Source organism: Myotis nattereri, assembly GCF_964212035.1.
Source record: "Myotis nattereri genome assembly, chromosome: 1".
In the NCBI taxonomy this organism is placed as follows: Eukaryota; Metazoa; Chordata; class Mammalia; order Chiroptera; family Vespertilionidae; genus Myotis; species Myotis nattereri.
In genome coordinates this window covers 109,327,490-109,345,626 of record NC_138075.1, presented here as the reverse complement: position 1 = coordinate 109,345,626, position 18,137 = coordinate 109,327,490, and the positions used below count along the sequence as shown (strand labels likewise).

At 42.2% G+C, this 18,137-nt stretch overlaps 1 protein-coding gene across 2 annotated transcripts in view; it reads right to left on the bottom strand.

Moving 5' to 3' along the window:
- PTPN9 (protein tyrosine phosphatase non-receptor type 9) overlaps positions 1-18,137 on the bottom strand; it is a 162,250-nt gene that overhangs the window by 77,837 nt on the left and 66,276 nt on the right. The window contains exon 3 of one of the 2 annotated variants that reach the window (XM_081084468.1): positions 5,034-5,177. The exons of the other annotated variant lie outside the window; for it this stretch is intronic. Within the exon in view, the coding sequence (XP_080940594.1) occupies positions 5,034-5,099 (66 nt within the window). The 5' untranslated portion in view covers positions 5,100-5,177. The remainder of the gene's footprint in view (positions 1-5,033; positions 5,178-18,137) is intronic. 2 annotated transcript variants of the gene reach the window in all.

Genomic DNA, 18,137 nt, shown 5'->3' with positions numbered 1-18,137 from the left:
CCAGATTCGATTCCGGTCAAGGGCATGTACCTTGGTTGCAGGCACATCCCCAGTAGGGGGTGTGCAGGAGGCAGCTGATCGATGTTTCTCTCTCATCGATGTTCCTAACTATCTCTCTCCCTTCCTCTCTGTAAAAAAATCAATAAAATATATTTTTTTTAAAAAAAGGGCCAAAGCATAAATTTAGTATGTAGCCACTCACCTTGTGCTCTGGCAGAGGGAGGGTAGAGTGCACTGGAGCTGTGTGGGCAGAAGCCAGGATTGGGGGCTCTGGAGTTAGAGCTCAGAAGTCAGACACCCTGGTTTCCTGTGCTGAGTCATCTTTCTCACACAGACATTTGCTATACAGGAGGCTTTGCCTGGGGGGAAGAAAGCTGACCCACCATATTGGGAAACACCTTGCCCCAAGGTGCAAAGTTCTGAGGCTCAATAGGAGACAGAGTATGAGAGTTAGTCTCCAGGCAGAAGCAATTGCCCCAACCTGTTGAAAAACTCTTGCTACATCTGTAAATGATTACTTAAGGACTATTCAAGACAGAATCTTATCAGTCTGTAGGAATTGGAGGTCTCTGGAGGAGTTGAGTCTTTGCCTGATCTAATTAATCAGAAACAGCATTTGACACTATCCTGCACTAGAAGTTAGTGTAGCAGACCTACCTAATACATAGTAATAAACCCAAACAGGCAGCCGAAATGAGGATACAAAGAACCCCCAAATGAAAGAACAAGAGAATTTTCCAGACAAAGATATACATGAAATGGAGGGAAAAAAAATTATCTGATATAGAGTTCAGTATAATGATGTTAAACATGCTCAACAGCATGAGAAAACATGTAGTAACTATAAAGATGGAAATAAAGAGTGGCATGGCAAAAATAAAAGACATATTAGAAGGAATACACAGCAGATTAGGGGAAGCGGAGGATCAAATCAGTGAATTAGAAGACAGAGTTGAAAAAATCATTCAATCAGAGAACAAAAAAAACCCCACAAAAAAACAGGAGGACAGCTTAAGAGATCTGTGGGACAACATGAAATATAACAATATTTAAATAGTAGCTGTGCCAAGAAAGACAGAAAGGGAGAAAGAGATAAAGAACACGTTTGAAAAATAATGGCAGAAGGAAAAAGTCACAGAAATTCAGGAGTCAGAGAGAGTCTCAAGGAAGAAGAACTGAAACAGTTCCATGGCCAGACACATCCTAATTAAAATGCAAAAAATTAAAGGCAAAGAGAGAATCTTAAAGGCAGCAAGAGAAAAGCAAACTGTTACCTATAAAGGAGCTCCCATAAGGCTGACACCTGATTTCTCATTAGACACTCTATAGGTCAGAAGGGAATGGCATAAAGTACTCAAGGTAATGGAAAGCAAGTACAGTGGGGCCTTGACTTACAAGTTTAATTCGTTCTGTGACGGAGCTTGTAACTCAAATTACTCGTATGTCAAATCAAAAAGTGAACAAGTGAGACACGTGATGCTGGGCATTCACTGTGATGTTCACTGCGCCAACTAGCAGTGGGGTATCTGAAACTGGCTCGTAACCCGAATTTTAGCTCGCAACTCAAAGCAAAAAATCGGCCGACAGACGGCTCGTATCTCGAAAAACTCGTTAGTCGGGACACATGTAAGTCAGGGCCCCATTGTATCTGAAAACAAGATTACTATACTCAACAAGACTATCATTCAAAGTGGATAGTGAGATAAAGAGCTTCCCAAACAAAAAAAAGGTTAAAGGAGTACATCACAACCAAGCCAGCATTACAAAAAATACAAAAGAGACTGCTGTAATGAGGAAAAGAAATAGAGGGAGAAATCTAGGCATACAGAATTAAAATGGCAATAAATAAGAACCTTTTAATAATAACCTTAAATTTAAATATATTAAATGCTCCAAATGAAATAGGGTAGCTGAATGGTTACAAAAACATGACCCAAATACAGACAGTCCTCAGGTTATGTTGGACTCGACGCAGGTCGTTTCATGGTTACATCGCCATCTCCCATCTACTTATTAAGAAAAAGTTCTGTCATTTCGATGTATGTACATATGTGCTTTATGTTTTTTATCATTTATTTACCACAAGTAAAGGTCAGGAATTGATCTTTCTTTTAAATTTTTTTTTTTACTGTTTCACTTCATTACTACTGTGTATGTGCTCCATGTGAGTGACGCAGGTGCTTATGTAGGTGGGTTCCAACTTGCGGCGAAAACCGCATTAAGTCACGCCGTAGGAACCAATCTCCGAGGTAACCCGAGGACCTAATGCAGTGGTTCTCAACCTTCTGGTCCTTTAAATACAGTTCCTCATGTTGTGACCCAACCATAAAATTATTTTCGTTGCTACTTCATAACTGTAATGTTGCTACTGTTATGAATCATAATGTAAATATCTGATATGCAGGATGGTCTTAGGCGACCCCTGTGAAAGGGTCGTTCAACCACCAAAGGGGTCGCGACCTACAGGTTGAGAACCGCTGACGAATGTATATGCTATCTACAAGAGACCCACCTTAGGACAAGACACACACAGGATGAGAGTGAAGGGATGGAAAAAATGTTTCCATGCAAATGGAAAAGAAATAAAAGCTGGAGTAGCAATACTCGTATCTGACAAAATAGACTTCGAAATGAAGGCCACCACAAGAGACAACAATGGTCACTACATAATACTAAAAGGATCAATACAACAAGAGGATATAATCCTGGTAAACAAATATGCTCCCAAATATAGGAGCACCTAAATATGTATATATATACATAAACTTCTAGAGGACTTTAAGGGAGAGATCAACAACAATACAGTCATAGTAGGAGATTTTAACACCCTGCTGACTTCACTGTATATATCTTCCACATAAAAAATTAACAAGGAAATAGTGACTCTAAAGAACACACTGGATCAGATGGAGTTAACTGACATTTATAGAACATTTCACCCCAAAGCTGCAGTATATACATTCTTTTCAACTGCACATGGATCACTCACAAAGATAGACCATATGTTAGGACACATAACAAGTCTTTACAAGTTTAAGAAGATTCAAATCATATCAAGCATCTTCTCCGATCACAGTGGAATGAAATTAGAAATCAACTACAGTCAAAACACTCCAAAATATTCAAACACATGGAGGCTAAATAGCATATCATTAAACGAGATCAATAAGAAAATCAAAACATTCCTGGAAACAAATGAAAATGAATACACAACAACACAAAATCTCTGGAACACAGAAAAAGCAGTCCTGAGAGGGAAGTTCATAGCACTATAGGCCTACTTCAAAAAACAAGATAAACATATTTAACCCTAAAACTAAAAGAACTAGAAAGAGAACAAGAAAAGCCTAGAGTAAGCAGAAGGAAGGAAATAATTAAGATTAGAGCAGAAATAGATAACAAAAATTAAAAATCAACACAAAAAAATCAATGAAACCAAGAACTGGTTCTTTGAAAGGATAAACAAAATTGATGAACTGAGCCAGACTCATCAAGAAACAAAGAGAGAGGACCTAAATAAATAAAATCTGAAAGAAAGTGGAGAAGTAACCACTGAGACCACAGAAATACAAAGGATTTTAAGCAAATACTATGAACAATTATATGCCAACAAGCTGGACAATGTGGATGAAATGGACAAATTCCTGGAAAACTACAATCTCCCAAAACTTGGTTAGGAATAATCAGAAAACCTGAATAGACCGATAACAACTGATGAAATAGAAGCAGTAATCAAAAAAACTCCAAAAAAACAAAAACCCAAATCTGGATGGCTTCACAGGGGAGTTTTACCAAACATTCAAAGGAGAACTAACACCTATATTCCTCAAACTATTCCAAAAAGTCCAAAAGGAAGGAACACTTCCAAGTTCTTTTTATGAGGACAGCATTACCCTAATTCCAAAACCAGATAAAGACACTATAAAGAAAGAGAATTACAGGCCAATATTCCTGATGAACATAGATGCTAAAATCCTCATTAAAATATTAGCAAATCAAATCCAGCAATATATTAAAAAGATCATACACCATGACCAAGTGGCATTTATTCCAGGGATGCAAGGCTGGTACAATATTCACAAACCAATAAACATGATACATCACATAAACAAATTGAAAGACAAAAATCACATTATCATATCAACAGACACAGAAAAAGCATTAGACAAAATCCAACACCCATTTTTGATAAAAACTCTCAGCAAAATGGGAATACCAGGAGTATCTCAACATGATAAAGGCCATATATGACAAACCTACAGCCAACATCATACTCAAAGGGCAAAAACTAAAACCATTTCCCCTAAGAACAGAAACAAGACAGGGATGTTAGCTTTCACCACTCTTATTCTGCATAGTACTGGAAGTCCTAGCCACAGGGATCAGATAAGAAGAAGAAATAAAACGCATCCAAATTGGAAAGGAGGAAGTAAAAATAAATATTAGCCGATGATATGATATTGTATGTAGAAAACCCTAAAGACTCTAGAAAAAAACTACTAGAGGTAATAAATGAATTTGGCAGGATACAAAATCAATACCCAAAAATCAATGGCCTTTTTATACACCAATAATGGATTCTCAGAAAGAGAAAATAAACAAGCAATCCCATTTACCATTGCAATTAAAACACTTAGGAACAATCTTAACCAAGGAGTCAAAAGATCTGTATTCATAAAACTACAGGACGTTGAAAAGAGATAGAAGACTCAGAGGTGGTCACTGAGCAGTTCGGACTCCTCTCGTTCACGCACCTCACTCAGCTTCCTCTACCATATGGCTGAGATTAAGAAATTGAAAATTGAAGAAGACAGCAACGCAAGAGAAAACCCCATTGTTTTCAAAAGAAACGATTGAACAGGAGAAACAAGTAGGCAAATGGTAATGAGGCACATGCCGCCAATATGCACTGTACATTCCACAAACATTGCTTACTTATTTTACTTCTTTTAGCTGTCTAACTTTGTAAAATGCAATGAGGTTGGATCAGTTTAAGTGACTGTGCTGACCCTTTTCACATCAGAACTACTCACAACTAAGGCCGCACCTGCCGCTCCCATCTGCCTGGCTGGCTGGCAGGGAAGAGAAAGAACTTGCATGTTGGTGAAGGAACGAGCTGGGTGGGACGATGGTGAAATCTAGAGTAAAAACCAAGCTGGTCCAAGGTGTCCTGCGGGCTATAAAATGCAGTTTAATCAGATTGCCATTTTTTTGTTGTTCAAATTATTTTAATTATTAGAATGCACAATTCTTTAATATGCAAATAAAAAGTTTTAAAACCTGAAAAAAAAAGAGATAGAAAAAGATGTAAACAAGTGGAATAATATATTGTATTCATGGATTGGTAAAATCACTATCATTAAAATGTCCATAAGACCCCAAGGCAATCTACAGATTCAATCCAATCTCTATTAAAATACCAACAGCGTATTTCACAGACCTAGAACAAATACTCCAAAAATTTATATGGAACAAAAGAAGACCCCGAATAACCGCAGTAATCTTGAGAAAGAAGAACAAAGTTGGAGGAATCACAGTACCAATTTCAGGTTGTACTACAAAGCCACCATAATCAAAACAGCCGGTACTGGCACAGAACAGGCATATAGATCAATGGAACATAATAGAGACCCCAGAAATTGACCCACGTCATTATACTCAATTAATATTTGACAAAGGAAGCAAGATCATACAATGGACTCAAGACAGTCTCTTCAATAAATGGTGCTGGGAAAATTGGACAGATACATGCAAATAAATGAAACTGGACCACCAAATTACACCATACACAAGAATAAACTCAAAATGGATAAAAGACTTCAATATAAGTCGGGAAGCCATAAAAATGCTAGAAGAAACCATAGGCAGCAAAATCTCAGGCATCTCTCCTAGCAAAATGTTTACAGATAATCTCCTAGGCCCTAGAACAAAGGAAACTAAGGAGAAAATAAACAAATGGAGCTACATTAAAATAAAAAGTTTCTGCACAACAAAAGAAGCCAGCAACAAAATGAAAAAAAGGGAGCCCACTATATGGGTGAATATATTTGGCAATGATACATCTGATAAAGGGTTAATATCCAAAATATTTAAGGAACTCATACAACTTAATAAAAGGAAGACAAACAATCCAACTAAAAAATGGGCAAAGAAACTAAATAGACACTTCTCCAAAGAGAACATACAGATGGCCAAGAGAAAAAACTGCTCAAAATCACTGATCATCAGATGCAAATTAAAATGACAATGAGGTTATCACTTCACACCTGTCAGAATGGCTACTATCAACAGCCCTAGCTGGTTTGGCTAAGTGGCTAGAGCTTCGGCCTGTGGACTGAAGGGTCCCAGGTTCAATTCAGGTCAAGGGCACATGCCCAGGTTGTGAACTCAATACCCAGTAGGAGGTGTGCAGGAGGCAGCTGATCGATGATTCTCTTTCATCATTGATGATTTCAACTCTCTCTCCCTCTTCCTTCCTCTCTGAAAACACTATATATATATATATATATATATATATATATATATATATATATATATATTTTAAAAAGCCCTAGCCGGTTTGGCTCAGTGGACAGAGCGATGCCAAGTGGCCTGAAAGATCCCGGGTTCAATAATTCTGATCAAGGGCACATGCCTGGGTTGTGGGCTCCATCCCCAGTAGGAGGCATGCAGGAGGCATGCAGGAGGCATCTGATCTATGATTCTCTCTCATCATTGATGTTTCTATCTCTCTCTTCCTCATTGAATCAATAAAATCTTACCTAATAATAGACAAACATGCAAATTGACTGTACCTTTGCTATGCCCAAGCTACGCCCACCAACCAATCAGAGTGACTATATGCAAATTAACCCAACCAAGATAGCAGCCGGCAGCCACGGAGCTGGAGCAAGCAGAAGGCTTGGTTGCCCCAATGATAGAAGAAGCCAAGCTTCCCAGCTGGCTACTGCCTCCTCGCAAGGCAACAAAGTTTCAATTATAGAAGGTAAATAAACCCCAGATACCTGCTTCCAGTTGCCATGGCCACGGAGCTGGAGAGAATAAAAAAAAAAAAACAGAAAAAGGAAAGGCTGGGAGCTTTGGTCACTGGGGGCTTGGTCAGTCTGAAAACAGCCATCAGCCCCTCACCCAGGCTGGCCAGGCACCCCAGTGGGGACCCCCAGCCTGAAGGGGGTGTGGGCAGGCTGAAAAAGGCCATCAGCCCCTCACCCAGGCTGGCCAGGCACCCCAGCAGGACCCCCACCCTGATCCAGGACACCCTTCAGGGCAAACCAGTTGGCCCCCACCTGTGCACCAGGCCTCTATTCTATATAATAAAAGGGTAATATGCAAATTGACCCTAACAGCAGAACGACTGGGAATGACTGGTCACTGACACACACTGACCACCAGGGGGCAGACGCTCAATGCAGGAGCTGCCCCCTGGCGGCCAGTTCACTCCCACAGGTGGAGCTCTGCTCAGCCACAAGCCAGGCTGATGGCTACCAGCACAGTGTGGTGGCGGGAGCCTCTCCTGCCTCCTCAGCAGCACTAAGGATGTTCAACTGCAGCTTAGGTCTGCTCCCTGCTGGCAAGTGGACATACCCGAGGGCTGCCGGGCTGCCAGAGGGAGCGTGCCTAAGCCAGCAGGTGGACATCCTCCGAGGGGTCCCAGACTGCAAGAGGGCATAGGCCGGGCTGAGGGACTCACCCGAGTGCACAAATTTTTGTGCACCGGGCCTCTAGTGTGTGTGTGTGTGTGTGTGTGTGTGTGTGTGTGTGTGTGTATATATATATATATATATATATATATATATATATATATATATATATTTGTTTGTTTTTTAAATCAACAAATGACAAGTGCTGTCAATGATGTGGAGAAAAGAGAATCCTAGTACACTGCTGGTGGGAATGCAGACTGATGCAGCCATTATGAAAAACAGTATGGAGTTTCCTCAAAAAATTAAATATGATCCCACTTCTAGGAATATATCCTAAGAAACCCAAAACACCAATCAGAAAGAATATATGCACTCCTACGTTCATAGCAGCACAATTTACAATAGCTAAAATCTAGAAACAGCCCAAGTGTCCATCAGTAGATGAGTGGATAAAAAAGCTGTGGTGCATTTATATCATGGATACTATGTAGCAGTAAAAAAGAAGAATCTCTTACTCTTTGAGACAGCATGGAGGGACCTGAAGAGTATCGTGCTAAGTGAAATAAGCCAGCCAGAGAAAGACAAGTATCACATGATCTCACTCATATATGGAATCTAAGTAACAAAATAAACTAATGAACAGAGTGAATCCAGAGACATGGAAGCATGGAACAGAGTGCAAAATCTCGGAGTGAAGGAAGGGAGGGTGGGTGGGTGGGAGGTAATCAACCAAAGACCTTGTATGCATATATGCATGGCCCATGGACACAGACAGTTGGGTGGTGGGGGTCTGGTGTGGGGAATGGGGGTGGGCTGGAGGGGGTTAATCGGGGAAATAAGGGGACATATGTAATACTTTTAATATTAAAGATTTTTAAAAAATACTGTATATCAAGGACAGCTTTATGTAATCACCAAATTTCATAGATAAGGGACTTTACCAGTCAACTAACCAAACCCCCTTCCAGGCCAACTGAGTTTTATCAGAATTCCTGTCCAATGACAACTGTTAGTCCCTTAGGTAGAAGAGTTTTCTTTAATCACTAGGAATCCTGATTCTTAAGACCAATCAGTATGTATCATTAGTGTCAGAGTCAAAATTCTTTTTTTTTTCTTCTTTTTTTTTTATCTTGGCCCCGGTGATCTGGAGGAGCTTGGCCATGTCAACCATCCTTCCCAGCTGGGTGTTGCTCCACAGGTGCCTCTCTTTGCATGGGTGACGGCACACAGGGCAAGGGAACCTGTCCTGCACATCAGTCCAGGACCTCTTGATGCAGGAGCGACAGAAGTTGTGCCCACATTTGAGGGTGACAGGGTCTCTCAGGTTATCCAGGCAGATGGGACAGTTGATTTCGGTCTGGAGTTTTGCCACAGCTCCTTCACCTGCCATTTCATTTTGTCAATTACAGTCAGCCCCTGGTGTCCTGTGAGGTCCTTAGCTACAGAGGTGGGTGCCTAGAGGAGCTCCACTGCCCACCTGCAGTCAATCAATGTAGCTGGAGGACTACTGTCCTTGGCAGCTCAGATGTTGGGGTCCAACCCGAGCAGGTCCAAGGGTTCCCAAAGGTGTAGACAAAGTGGGCGAAGGACTGACACGGAGACAGCGTTCAGTTGATCAGCAGCCTAGCCAGGCTCTCTAGCCAGGATCTCCAGCCAAGTTCTGTGTAGCCAGGTTCTGTATATTTTTTTTAATTATAATTTTTTTTATTATTTTTTTATTGCTTAAAGTAATACAAAGGGTATTACATATGTGTCCATTTTTCCCCCCCGCCCTACACAGTCCCCTAGCCTCCCCTATCACCCAGTGTCTTATGTCCATTGGTTATGCTTATATGCATGCATACAAGTCCTTTAGTTGATCTCTTACCCCCCTACCTCCTGTCCCCCAATGTGGGAAACTGTTTGTTGCCTTCACTATCTGATAAGCATAGACAGAGAAACCCCCTGAAGGCTGGGTGCCTTTGAAGCCCTCCCAAAGCTCGGAGCTAGGCGCCAACTCTGTTTGTCCAGACAGTGGTAGCTGAAACTGCTCCCCCATTTATTATTATGTAAATCCTTGCTGATGGGCTAGTCTGCCTGTTGCAGGGGGTCACCTGCCTAGGGCTATGCTATGGGTGCATCCCAGATGAATAAAAGCTTGGTGAGGCCTGAGCACAGGGAGAAGAGAAGTCCTTCGGGACTTGCCGCCTGGTCCCCCAATATTGCAAAATTATCTCGTGTCTTTTTCTCTCATTTGCTGTGCGGCTCCTCTTTCAGATACCGAACCCTACTCCACGCGAGTCGTGGAAGGAAACACACTCGACACCCCAACCCTCCCCGGCCTTCCCGCTGCAGTTTGACAATCTGTTTGAGGCAGCTCTGCCTCTGTATCTATTATTGTTCAAAAGTTTATAATGGTCTCTATTATCCATGAATGAGTGAGATCATGTGGTATTTTTCCTTCATTGACTGGCTTATTTCACATAGCATAATGCTCTCCAGTTCCATCCATGCCGTTGCAAATGGTAAGAGTTCCTTCCTTTTTAGAGCAGCATAGTATTCCATCGTGTAGATGTACCACGGTTTTCTAATCCATTCATCTACTGATGGGCAATTAGGCTGTTTCCAGATCTTAGCTATGGTGAATTATGCTGCTATGAACATAGGGGTGTATATATCCTTTCTGATTGGTGTTTCTGGTTTCTTGGGATATATTCCTAGAAGTGGGATCACAGGGTCAAATGGGAGTTCCATTTTCAGTTTTTTGAGGAAACTCCATACTGTCTTCCATAGTGGCTGCACCAGTCTGCATTCCCACCAGCAGTGCACAAGTGTTCCTTTTTCTCCACATCCTCTCCAGCACTTGTCGTATGCTGATTTGTTGATGATAGCCAGTCTGACAGGTGTGAGATGGTACCTCATAGTTGTTTTGATTTGCATCTCTCGGATGATTAGTGACTTTGAGCATGTTTTCATATGTCTCTTGGCTTTCTGAATGTCCTCTTTTGAAAGGTGTCTATTTAGGTCCTTTGACCATTTTTTGATTGGATTGTTTATCTTCCTTTTGTTGAGTTGTATGAGTGCCCTATAAATTTTGGAGATTAGGCCCTTATCAGATATGACATTGGCAAATATGTTTTCCCACACAGTGGGTTTTCTCGTTGTTTTGTTGATGGTTTCTTTTGCTGTGCAGAAGCTTTTTATTTTGATGTAGTCCCATTTGTTCATTTTCTCTTTAGTTTCAAGTGCCCTAGGAGCTGTATCAGTGAAGAAATTGCCTCGGCATATGTCTGAGATTTTGTTGCCTTTGGATTCTTCTAGAATTTTTATGGTTTCCTGTCATACATTTAAGTCCTTTATCCATTTTGAGTTTATTTTTGTGTATGGTGTAAGTTGGTGGTCTAGTTTCATTTTCTTGCATATATCTGTCCAATTTTCCCAACACCATTTATTGAAGAGACTATCTTGGCTCCACTGTATGTTCTTACCTCCTTTGTCAAATATTAATTGAGCATATTGGTTCGGGCCGATTTCTGGGCTCTCTATTCTATTCCATTGATCTATATGCCTATTCTTGTGCCAGTACCAGGCCGTTTTGAGAACAGTGGCTTTGTAATACATCTTGATATCTGGTATAGAGATCCCACCTACTTTGTTCTTTTTCAGGATTGCTGCAGCTATTCAAGGTCTTTTTTTATTCCAGATGAATTTTTGGAGAGTTCGTTCTAGATCTATGAAGTATGCCGTTGGTATTTTAATGGGAAGTGCATTGAATTTATAGATTGCTTTGGGTAGTATGGACATTTTAATGATGTTGATTCTACCAATTCATGAACACGGTATGTTCTTCCATCTGTTTATGTCTTCCTCTATATCTCTTTTCAACATCCTGTAGTTTTCAGAGTAGAGGTCTTTTACCTCTTTAGTTAAGTTTATTCCTAGGTAGCTTAATTTTTTTGGTGTGATGGTAAACGGGATTGTTTTTATAATCTCTCTTTCTGAAAGTTCACTATTGGTGTATAGAAATGCCTCAGATTTCTTGGGGTTAATTTTGTATCCTGCTACATTGCCAAATTCATGTATTAAGTCTAGTAGCTTTTTGATGGAGTCTCTAGGGTTTTGTATGTATAATATCATGTCATCTGCAAATAAGGACAGTTTTACTTCCTCTTTTCCAATTTGGATGCCTTTTATTTCTTCTTCTTGGCTAATTGCAATGGCTAACACTTCCAGTACTATGTTGAACAGGAGTGGTGAGAGGGGGCATCCCTGTCTTGTTCCAAAATTCTTAAATATGTAGCAGCAGAGATATTGCACCAGGATATTAAAATACTAGAGGCCCAATACACAGATTTGAGCAAGAATAGGCCTTCCTTCCCCTGGCTGCCGGCACTGCCTTTGCTCTGGCTGGATCACCCTTCCGCCTTCCCGCTCTGCCCAGAGGCCCGGGGCGGGGTGGATCGCCTGCGCTGTTGCCATGGCGACGATGCAAGCGTCCTACCCTGCCACCAGCCGCTTGGCGCCTGAGCGCGTACGCGCTACCCACACGCCCGCCATCTTTGTCAGGTTAATTTGCATACTCACTCCTGATTGGCTGTGGGCCTTGCGGAGGGATGGTCAATTTACATATTTTTCTATTATTAGTATAGAGGTCCCCAAAAAGGGTCTGGAAGCAGACATCCTCATATATCTTCCAGGCACAGACTTATCCTGTTGTAAATAAGAGTCACCCCTCACCCTGGCCGGATAGCTCAGTTGGTTAGAGCATCATCTGGATATGCCAAGATTGCAAGTTAAATAAGTGGAACAACAAATTGATGTTTCTCTCTCTCTCTCTCTCTCTCTCTCTCTCTCATCAATTTAAAAACAAAAGTTGCCCCTCCCTTTGATATCCTCTGTCAACAACAGCTACCATGACATCATTTTCCACGGCCAGATTCTTTATATATTTTTTTTAACTTTTATTAATATTTACTTTATGCTGAATTTACTCCAGGGCCATAAGTTTTTCTTTCTTCAGGTTCTTCTGGGATATCTTTTTCTTTTGTGCAACCTCCTGCTCTGGTTTAGGAACAGTCTGCTCCTTTGTAGTGAGGATCAGGTCAATGTGGCAGGGAGAGCTCATGTACGGGTTCATCTGCCCATGAGCTCCATAAGTTCTGGGAGCTTTGTTCATCTGGATGTGCTCAATGACCGGAGAATGGACATCTAAACCCTGAAGTTCCGCATCAGTCTCTGCATTTTTAAGCTTATGCAGCAGAAATTCAGCACTGTATTTGGGCTACTCACCCTGTGTCCAGCCCCAAGTGGCCTAGGCACACCTGCCAACTGCACCACTGTAACAACCAAATGGGACACATTGCTTCTGTAAAGTGACATCGTTCAGATACTTAGTAGCTTTTCAAAAACACAAAGCCTTGATTGCTTGCAATGTTTCAGAAGTGTGTATTTTTTTTAGTGGTGTTGTTTTTTTTAAAAAATCTTTATTGTTGAGAGTATTACACATGCCCCCTTTCCCCACCATTGACCCCCTCCGCACGGTTCTCACTCCAGCCCTTTACCATCCTACTCTGTGTGTCCATAGGTAAGATCTTTGGTTAATCTGTTCCCGTCCCCACCACCCACCTTCCTTCTGAGATTCATCAGTCATTTCCATGCTTTCATACCTCTGGTTCTATTTTATTCACCAGTTTATTTTGTTCATTAGATTTCTGTTTATTGATTTTAATTTTTATATTCAGTTATTGATAGATATTTGTATTTGTTGCCATTTAATTGTTCATATTTTTTAAAATATATTTTATTGATTTTTTACAGAGAGGAAGGGAGAGGGATAGAGAGTTAGAAACATCGATGAGAGAGAAACATCGATCAGCTGCCTCCTGCACACCCCCTACTGGGGATGTGCCCGCAACCAAGGAACATGCCCTTGACTGGAATCAAACCTGGGACCCTTCAGTCTGCAGGCCGACGCTCTATCCACTGAGCCAAACCAGTCAGGGCTGTTCATATTTTTAATCTCTTCACTTTCTTCTCCTTCTTCTTCTTTTTCCCCTTCACCATTTCATGTAATACTGGTTTGGTGGTGATGAACTCCTTTAGCTTTTTCTTGTTTGTGAAGCTCTTTATCTGACCTTCAATTCTAAATGAGAGCTTTGCTGGGTAGAGTAACCTTGGTAGTAGGATCTTACCACTCATCACTTTAAATATTTCTTGCCACCCGCTTCTGGCCTCCAAAGTTTCTGTTGAGAAATCAGCTGACAGTCTTATGGGTGCTCCCTTGTAGGCAACTGACAGTTTTTCTCTCGCTACTTTCAAAATATTCTGTTTGGCCCTAACTGGTTTGGTTCAGTGGCTAGAGTATCGGTCTGCTGACTGAAGGATCCCAGGTTTGAGTCCAGTCAAGGGCACATGCCTGATTTGTGGGCTTGATCCCCAGTAGGGGGCGTGCAGGAGGCAGCCAATCAATGATTCTCTCTCATTATTGATGTTTCTCTCTTTCTCCCTCTCCCTTCCTCTCTGAAATCAATAAAAATACAACGAAAAAAACATCTAAATGCACAGCACTAAAAAAAAAAAAAGAAAGAAAGAAAAAGAAAGAAAAGAAAGAAAGATACTCTTTGTCTTTAACCCTTGGCATTTTAGTTACGATGTGTCTTGGTGTGGGCCTCTTTGGGTTCCTCTTTTGTTTTTTGTTTTTTTTGTATATATATTTTTATTGATTTCTGAGAGAGTAAGGGAGAGGGAGAAATAGAAACATCAATGATGAGAGAGAATCACTAACCGCTTACCTCCTGACCGACCCCTATTGTAGATTGAGCCCACAATCACAGTATGTTCCCTTGACTGAAATTGAACCTGGGATCCTTCAGTCCGCAGGCCGATGCTCTATCCCCCGAGCCAAACCAGCTAGGGCTGGGTTCCTCTTCTTTGGGACTCTGTGCTTCCTGTGCTTGTAAGTCTATTTCTTTCACCAGGTAGAGGAAATTTTCTATCATTATTTCTTCAAATAGATTTTCAATATCTTGCTCTCCCTCTTCTCCTTCTGGCATCCACATATTGCGAATGTTGGTATGCTTGAAGTTGTCACAGAGGCTCCTTACACTAACTTCATATTTTTGGATTCTTTTTTCTTTTTGCTCTTCCAATTAGGTGTTTCTTGCCTCCTCATATTCCAAATCATTGATATGACTCTCAGAATCCTCTACTGTTGAATCCCTGTAAATGATCCTTTTTTAAAATATATTTTTATTTATTTCAGAGAAGAAGGGAGAGGGAGAGAGAGATAGAAACATCAATGATGAAAGAGAATCATTGTTTGGCTGCCTCCTGCACGCCCCCTACTGGGGATCGAACCCACAACCTCAAGCATGTGCCCTGACCAGGAATCAAACTGCAACCTCTTGGTTCCTGGGTCAACTGCTGAGCCATGCTGGCCAGGCTGTAAATGATGCTTTATTTCAGTTAGTTTATGCTTAATTCCTGACTGGTCCTTTTTCATGTCTTTGAAATTCATACTAAGATTCTTGAAAATCTCATGAAGATCCTTAAGTAACCTTATAACCATGGTTTTGAACTCTGTATCCAGTAGTTTACTTGCTTCCATTTCTCATTTGTGACATGTTTCTTTGTCTCTGCATTTTGGCTGCTTCCTGTGTTTGTTTTTATGTATTAGGTAGAGCTGCTATATCTCCTGGAATTGGTAGAGTGGCCTTGTGTAATAGGCATCCTGTAGGGCCCAGTGGCTCAGCCTCCCCAGTCACCTGACCTGGGCACTGTAGGTGCAGCCCTGTGTGGGCTGTGTGCACAGTCTTGTTATAGTTGAGCCTTGATTGCTGTAAGTGTCACTGGGAGGAATTGACCCCCAGGACAAGAGGCTGTGAGGAACAGCTGAGCTGCTGTGCAGGAAACACCCCTATGGAACAGGATTTGCTTATGTGGAGCTTTGGTGCTCAATAAGTCTGCCTCTTGAATGTCTCACTTGTGGTTGTGTAGAGTTGTAAACTGCTATGGTTTGAAGCTGTCCACTGGGTTCACTTGCTCTGTGGCCTCCAGGGAGGTGCAAAGTCAGCCACTGCCTGGGGGCACCCAGCAGGAGCTACAGACGGATCTGCAGATAGCTATTTGCTACTTGTATTGGGCTAAGAGGTGCTAGGCGAGGCCCAGCTGTGAAGTAAGGCAGCCTGGTGCTAGTGCTGGGTCTTGGGCCTTTTATTGATAGGTTTGGGGCAAGCTGTCACCAGCTGAAGCTTGTTTGAGAGATTTTAGAAAAGTCTGAAGCCTGAGCCAGGACAGACCATTCATATATAAAAGGTGCTACAAACAGCTTGGGTGGGGCTGCAAATTGGATGGGGCATAGTCTGGGGGAATCCTGAGGAATCCTGATGGTGGAGGAAACACTGTACTCCAGGCTGATGGAGACTCAGATATGGCTGCCAGTCAGCCCTGTGACAGGGGAGATCCCAGCACAGGAATAAAGACCTTTGTGAGTAACTCTGTCTAGGAGAAAGCCATCCCTGAGTTCCTGCCCTGATGCCAGACAATCCTGTTCCTCCCCATAGGTGTCTGGATCCCTGATTAAGTGCTGGGGTCCAACCCCAGAAGGTCCAGGGGTCCCCAAAGGTGTGGACGGAGTCGGCGAAGAAGGAATGACACGGAGACAGCGTTCAGTTGATCAGGAGCCAAACCAGGATCTCTAGTCAAGTTCTGGTTAGGATCTCCAGCGAAGTTCTGGTCAGGATCTCCAGCCAGGTTCTGTGTCCATGTTCTCTTGCTAGGTTCTCCAGCCAGGTTCTCCAGGTTCTCCAGCCAGGTTCAGTCACCAGATTCTGTAGCCAGGTTCTTCAGCCAGGTTCTAGCTAGGTTCTCCAATCAAGTTCTGTAGCCAGGTCCTGTCCAGGATCTTTTGCCAGGTTCAGTCACCAGGTTCTAGTCAGGTTCTCTTGCCATGTTCTATCCAGGTTCTGTAGCCAGGTTCTCTCTCTAGGTTCTTCAGCCAGGTTCTCTCGCTAGGTTCTGTTTCTAGGTTCTGTGGCCAGTTTCTGTCCAGGATCTTTTGCCATGTTCTGTCTCTAGAGAGGTTCTTCTGTCTCTAGGTTCTGTGTAGGTTCTGTGTCTAGGTCCTGTGTCCTGTTGTCTTGTTACATCTGTATTTATACCAGTTGATTCCAATCCTATCAATCTCTATTCCAAAGGTTAGGGCGTTTCTTATCTCCATTCCAGGGAGTAAAGATTATGTAGCTTAAACATGATTGTTCGTAGTTAAAGTGATTAATTACCTGCCTGGCACTTAGTTAAGGGGTTTTATTCCCTCCCTAACTTCAGGGGAAAATGCCTACCTGGGGAAACAACCTTTCTCAGAGAGGTGACCTTGGTTAAAACACATAGTGCCAAGAAGGTGAGCAAACATATTAAGAACAGTATGCCATATATGCCAGGTCCCTTGAAACAGCAAGGATGGACCGACTCCTGGCAAGTAAGTTCATGCACCAGCCCTTTCAATGGAACATCTAGGACTCTAGCAGCCTCCTTGTCACTCAGCCACAATCCCCACTGGTTTTTACAGTCCATAGTTGTGGGGACTTCTCTTCCCAGCTCTGGAACCCTGGGCTGGGAGTCTGGTGTGGGGCTGGGACCCCTTGCTCCTCACGGGCAGCCTCCACAGAGAAAATTTCCCTCCGGATTAAAAAAGTAGCACATGTGGGTGTTGGACCAGCCCATTCCGGGCCTCCACCCCTCCTACCAGTCTCATTGTGCTTTCTTCTTTACTTCTCTAGTTGTAGGACTTCCATTCAGCCAGCTTCCAGGTGTTTCTGAATGATGTTTGTTCTGTATTTTAGTTGTAATGTTGATGTGGTTATGGGAGGCAGCAAGTACAGGCGGTTACCTATGCTGCCATCTTGGTTCTTTTGCCAAGCTATTTCTGGTTCAGCTTTCCCTGGAGGTCTTCAAAATGGTCTTTATAAGTGTTCTTAAAGTGAATGCAAAGACTTGAACTGAACCTCTTGATTTGCAAGGATTTGTAAGGTTTTCTGGGTCAAGTGAACAGCAAACCATTCTCAGAGGTCACCTCGGGCTGCTTTTGGGAAGAGCCATGGCCAGATTATTTAAGCTCACCTTCAGGTCCCTCATGCCCTGTCTACTGCATTATCATGTCCTCTAATTACAGAAGGACCTTTCTGTCACTGAATCCAGTAGGCATTTTCAGTCCTCCTTATGTAACCAGGTTAACCACTCACATTCCCTTCTTCCTGAGGCATTCCCTATCGTTCATAGAGAATACTTTCTGGGTTTTGTTATTTCTTCAATTATTCCTTCTAAATCTCTTTGTGGTATCCCCCCTCCCATTCACTTGCTCACTCATTCATTTACTCTGCAAATATTTGTAGAGCAACTATTATGTGCCAGGCACTGAACTAAGTGCCAGGAATACAATGGTGAATACAACAAACCAGCTTTCCACTCAGTCTCGAGCTCTAGCTGGTAGAGAAACATACGCGCTCTGGTTCTTCACTA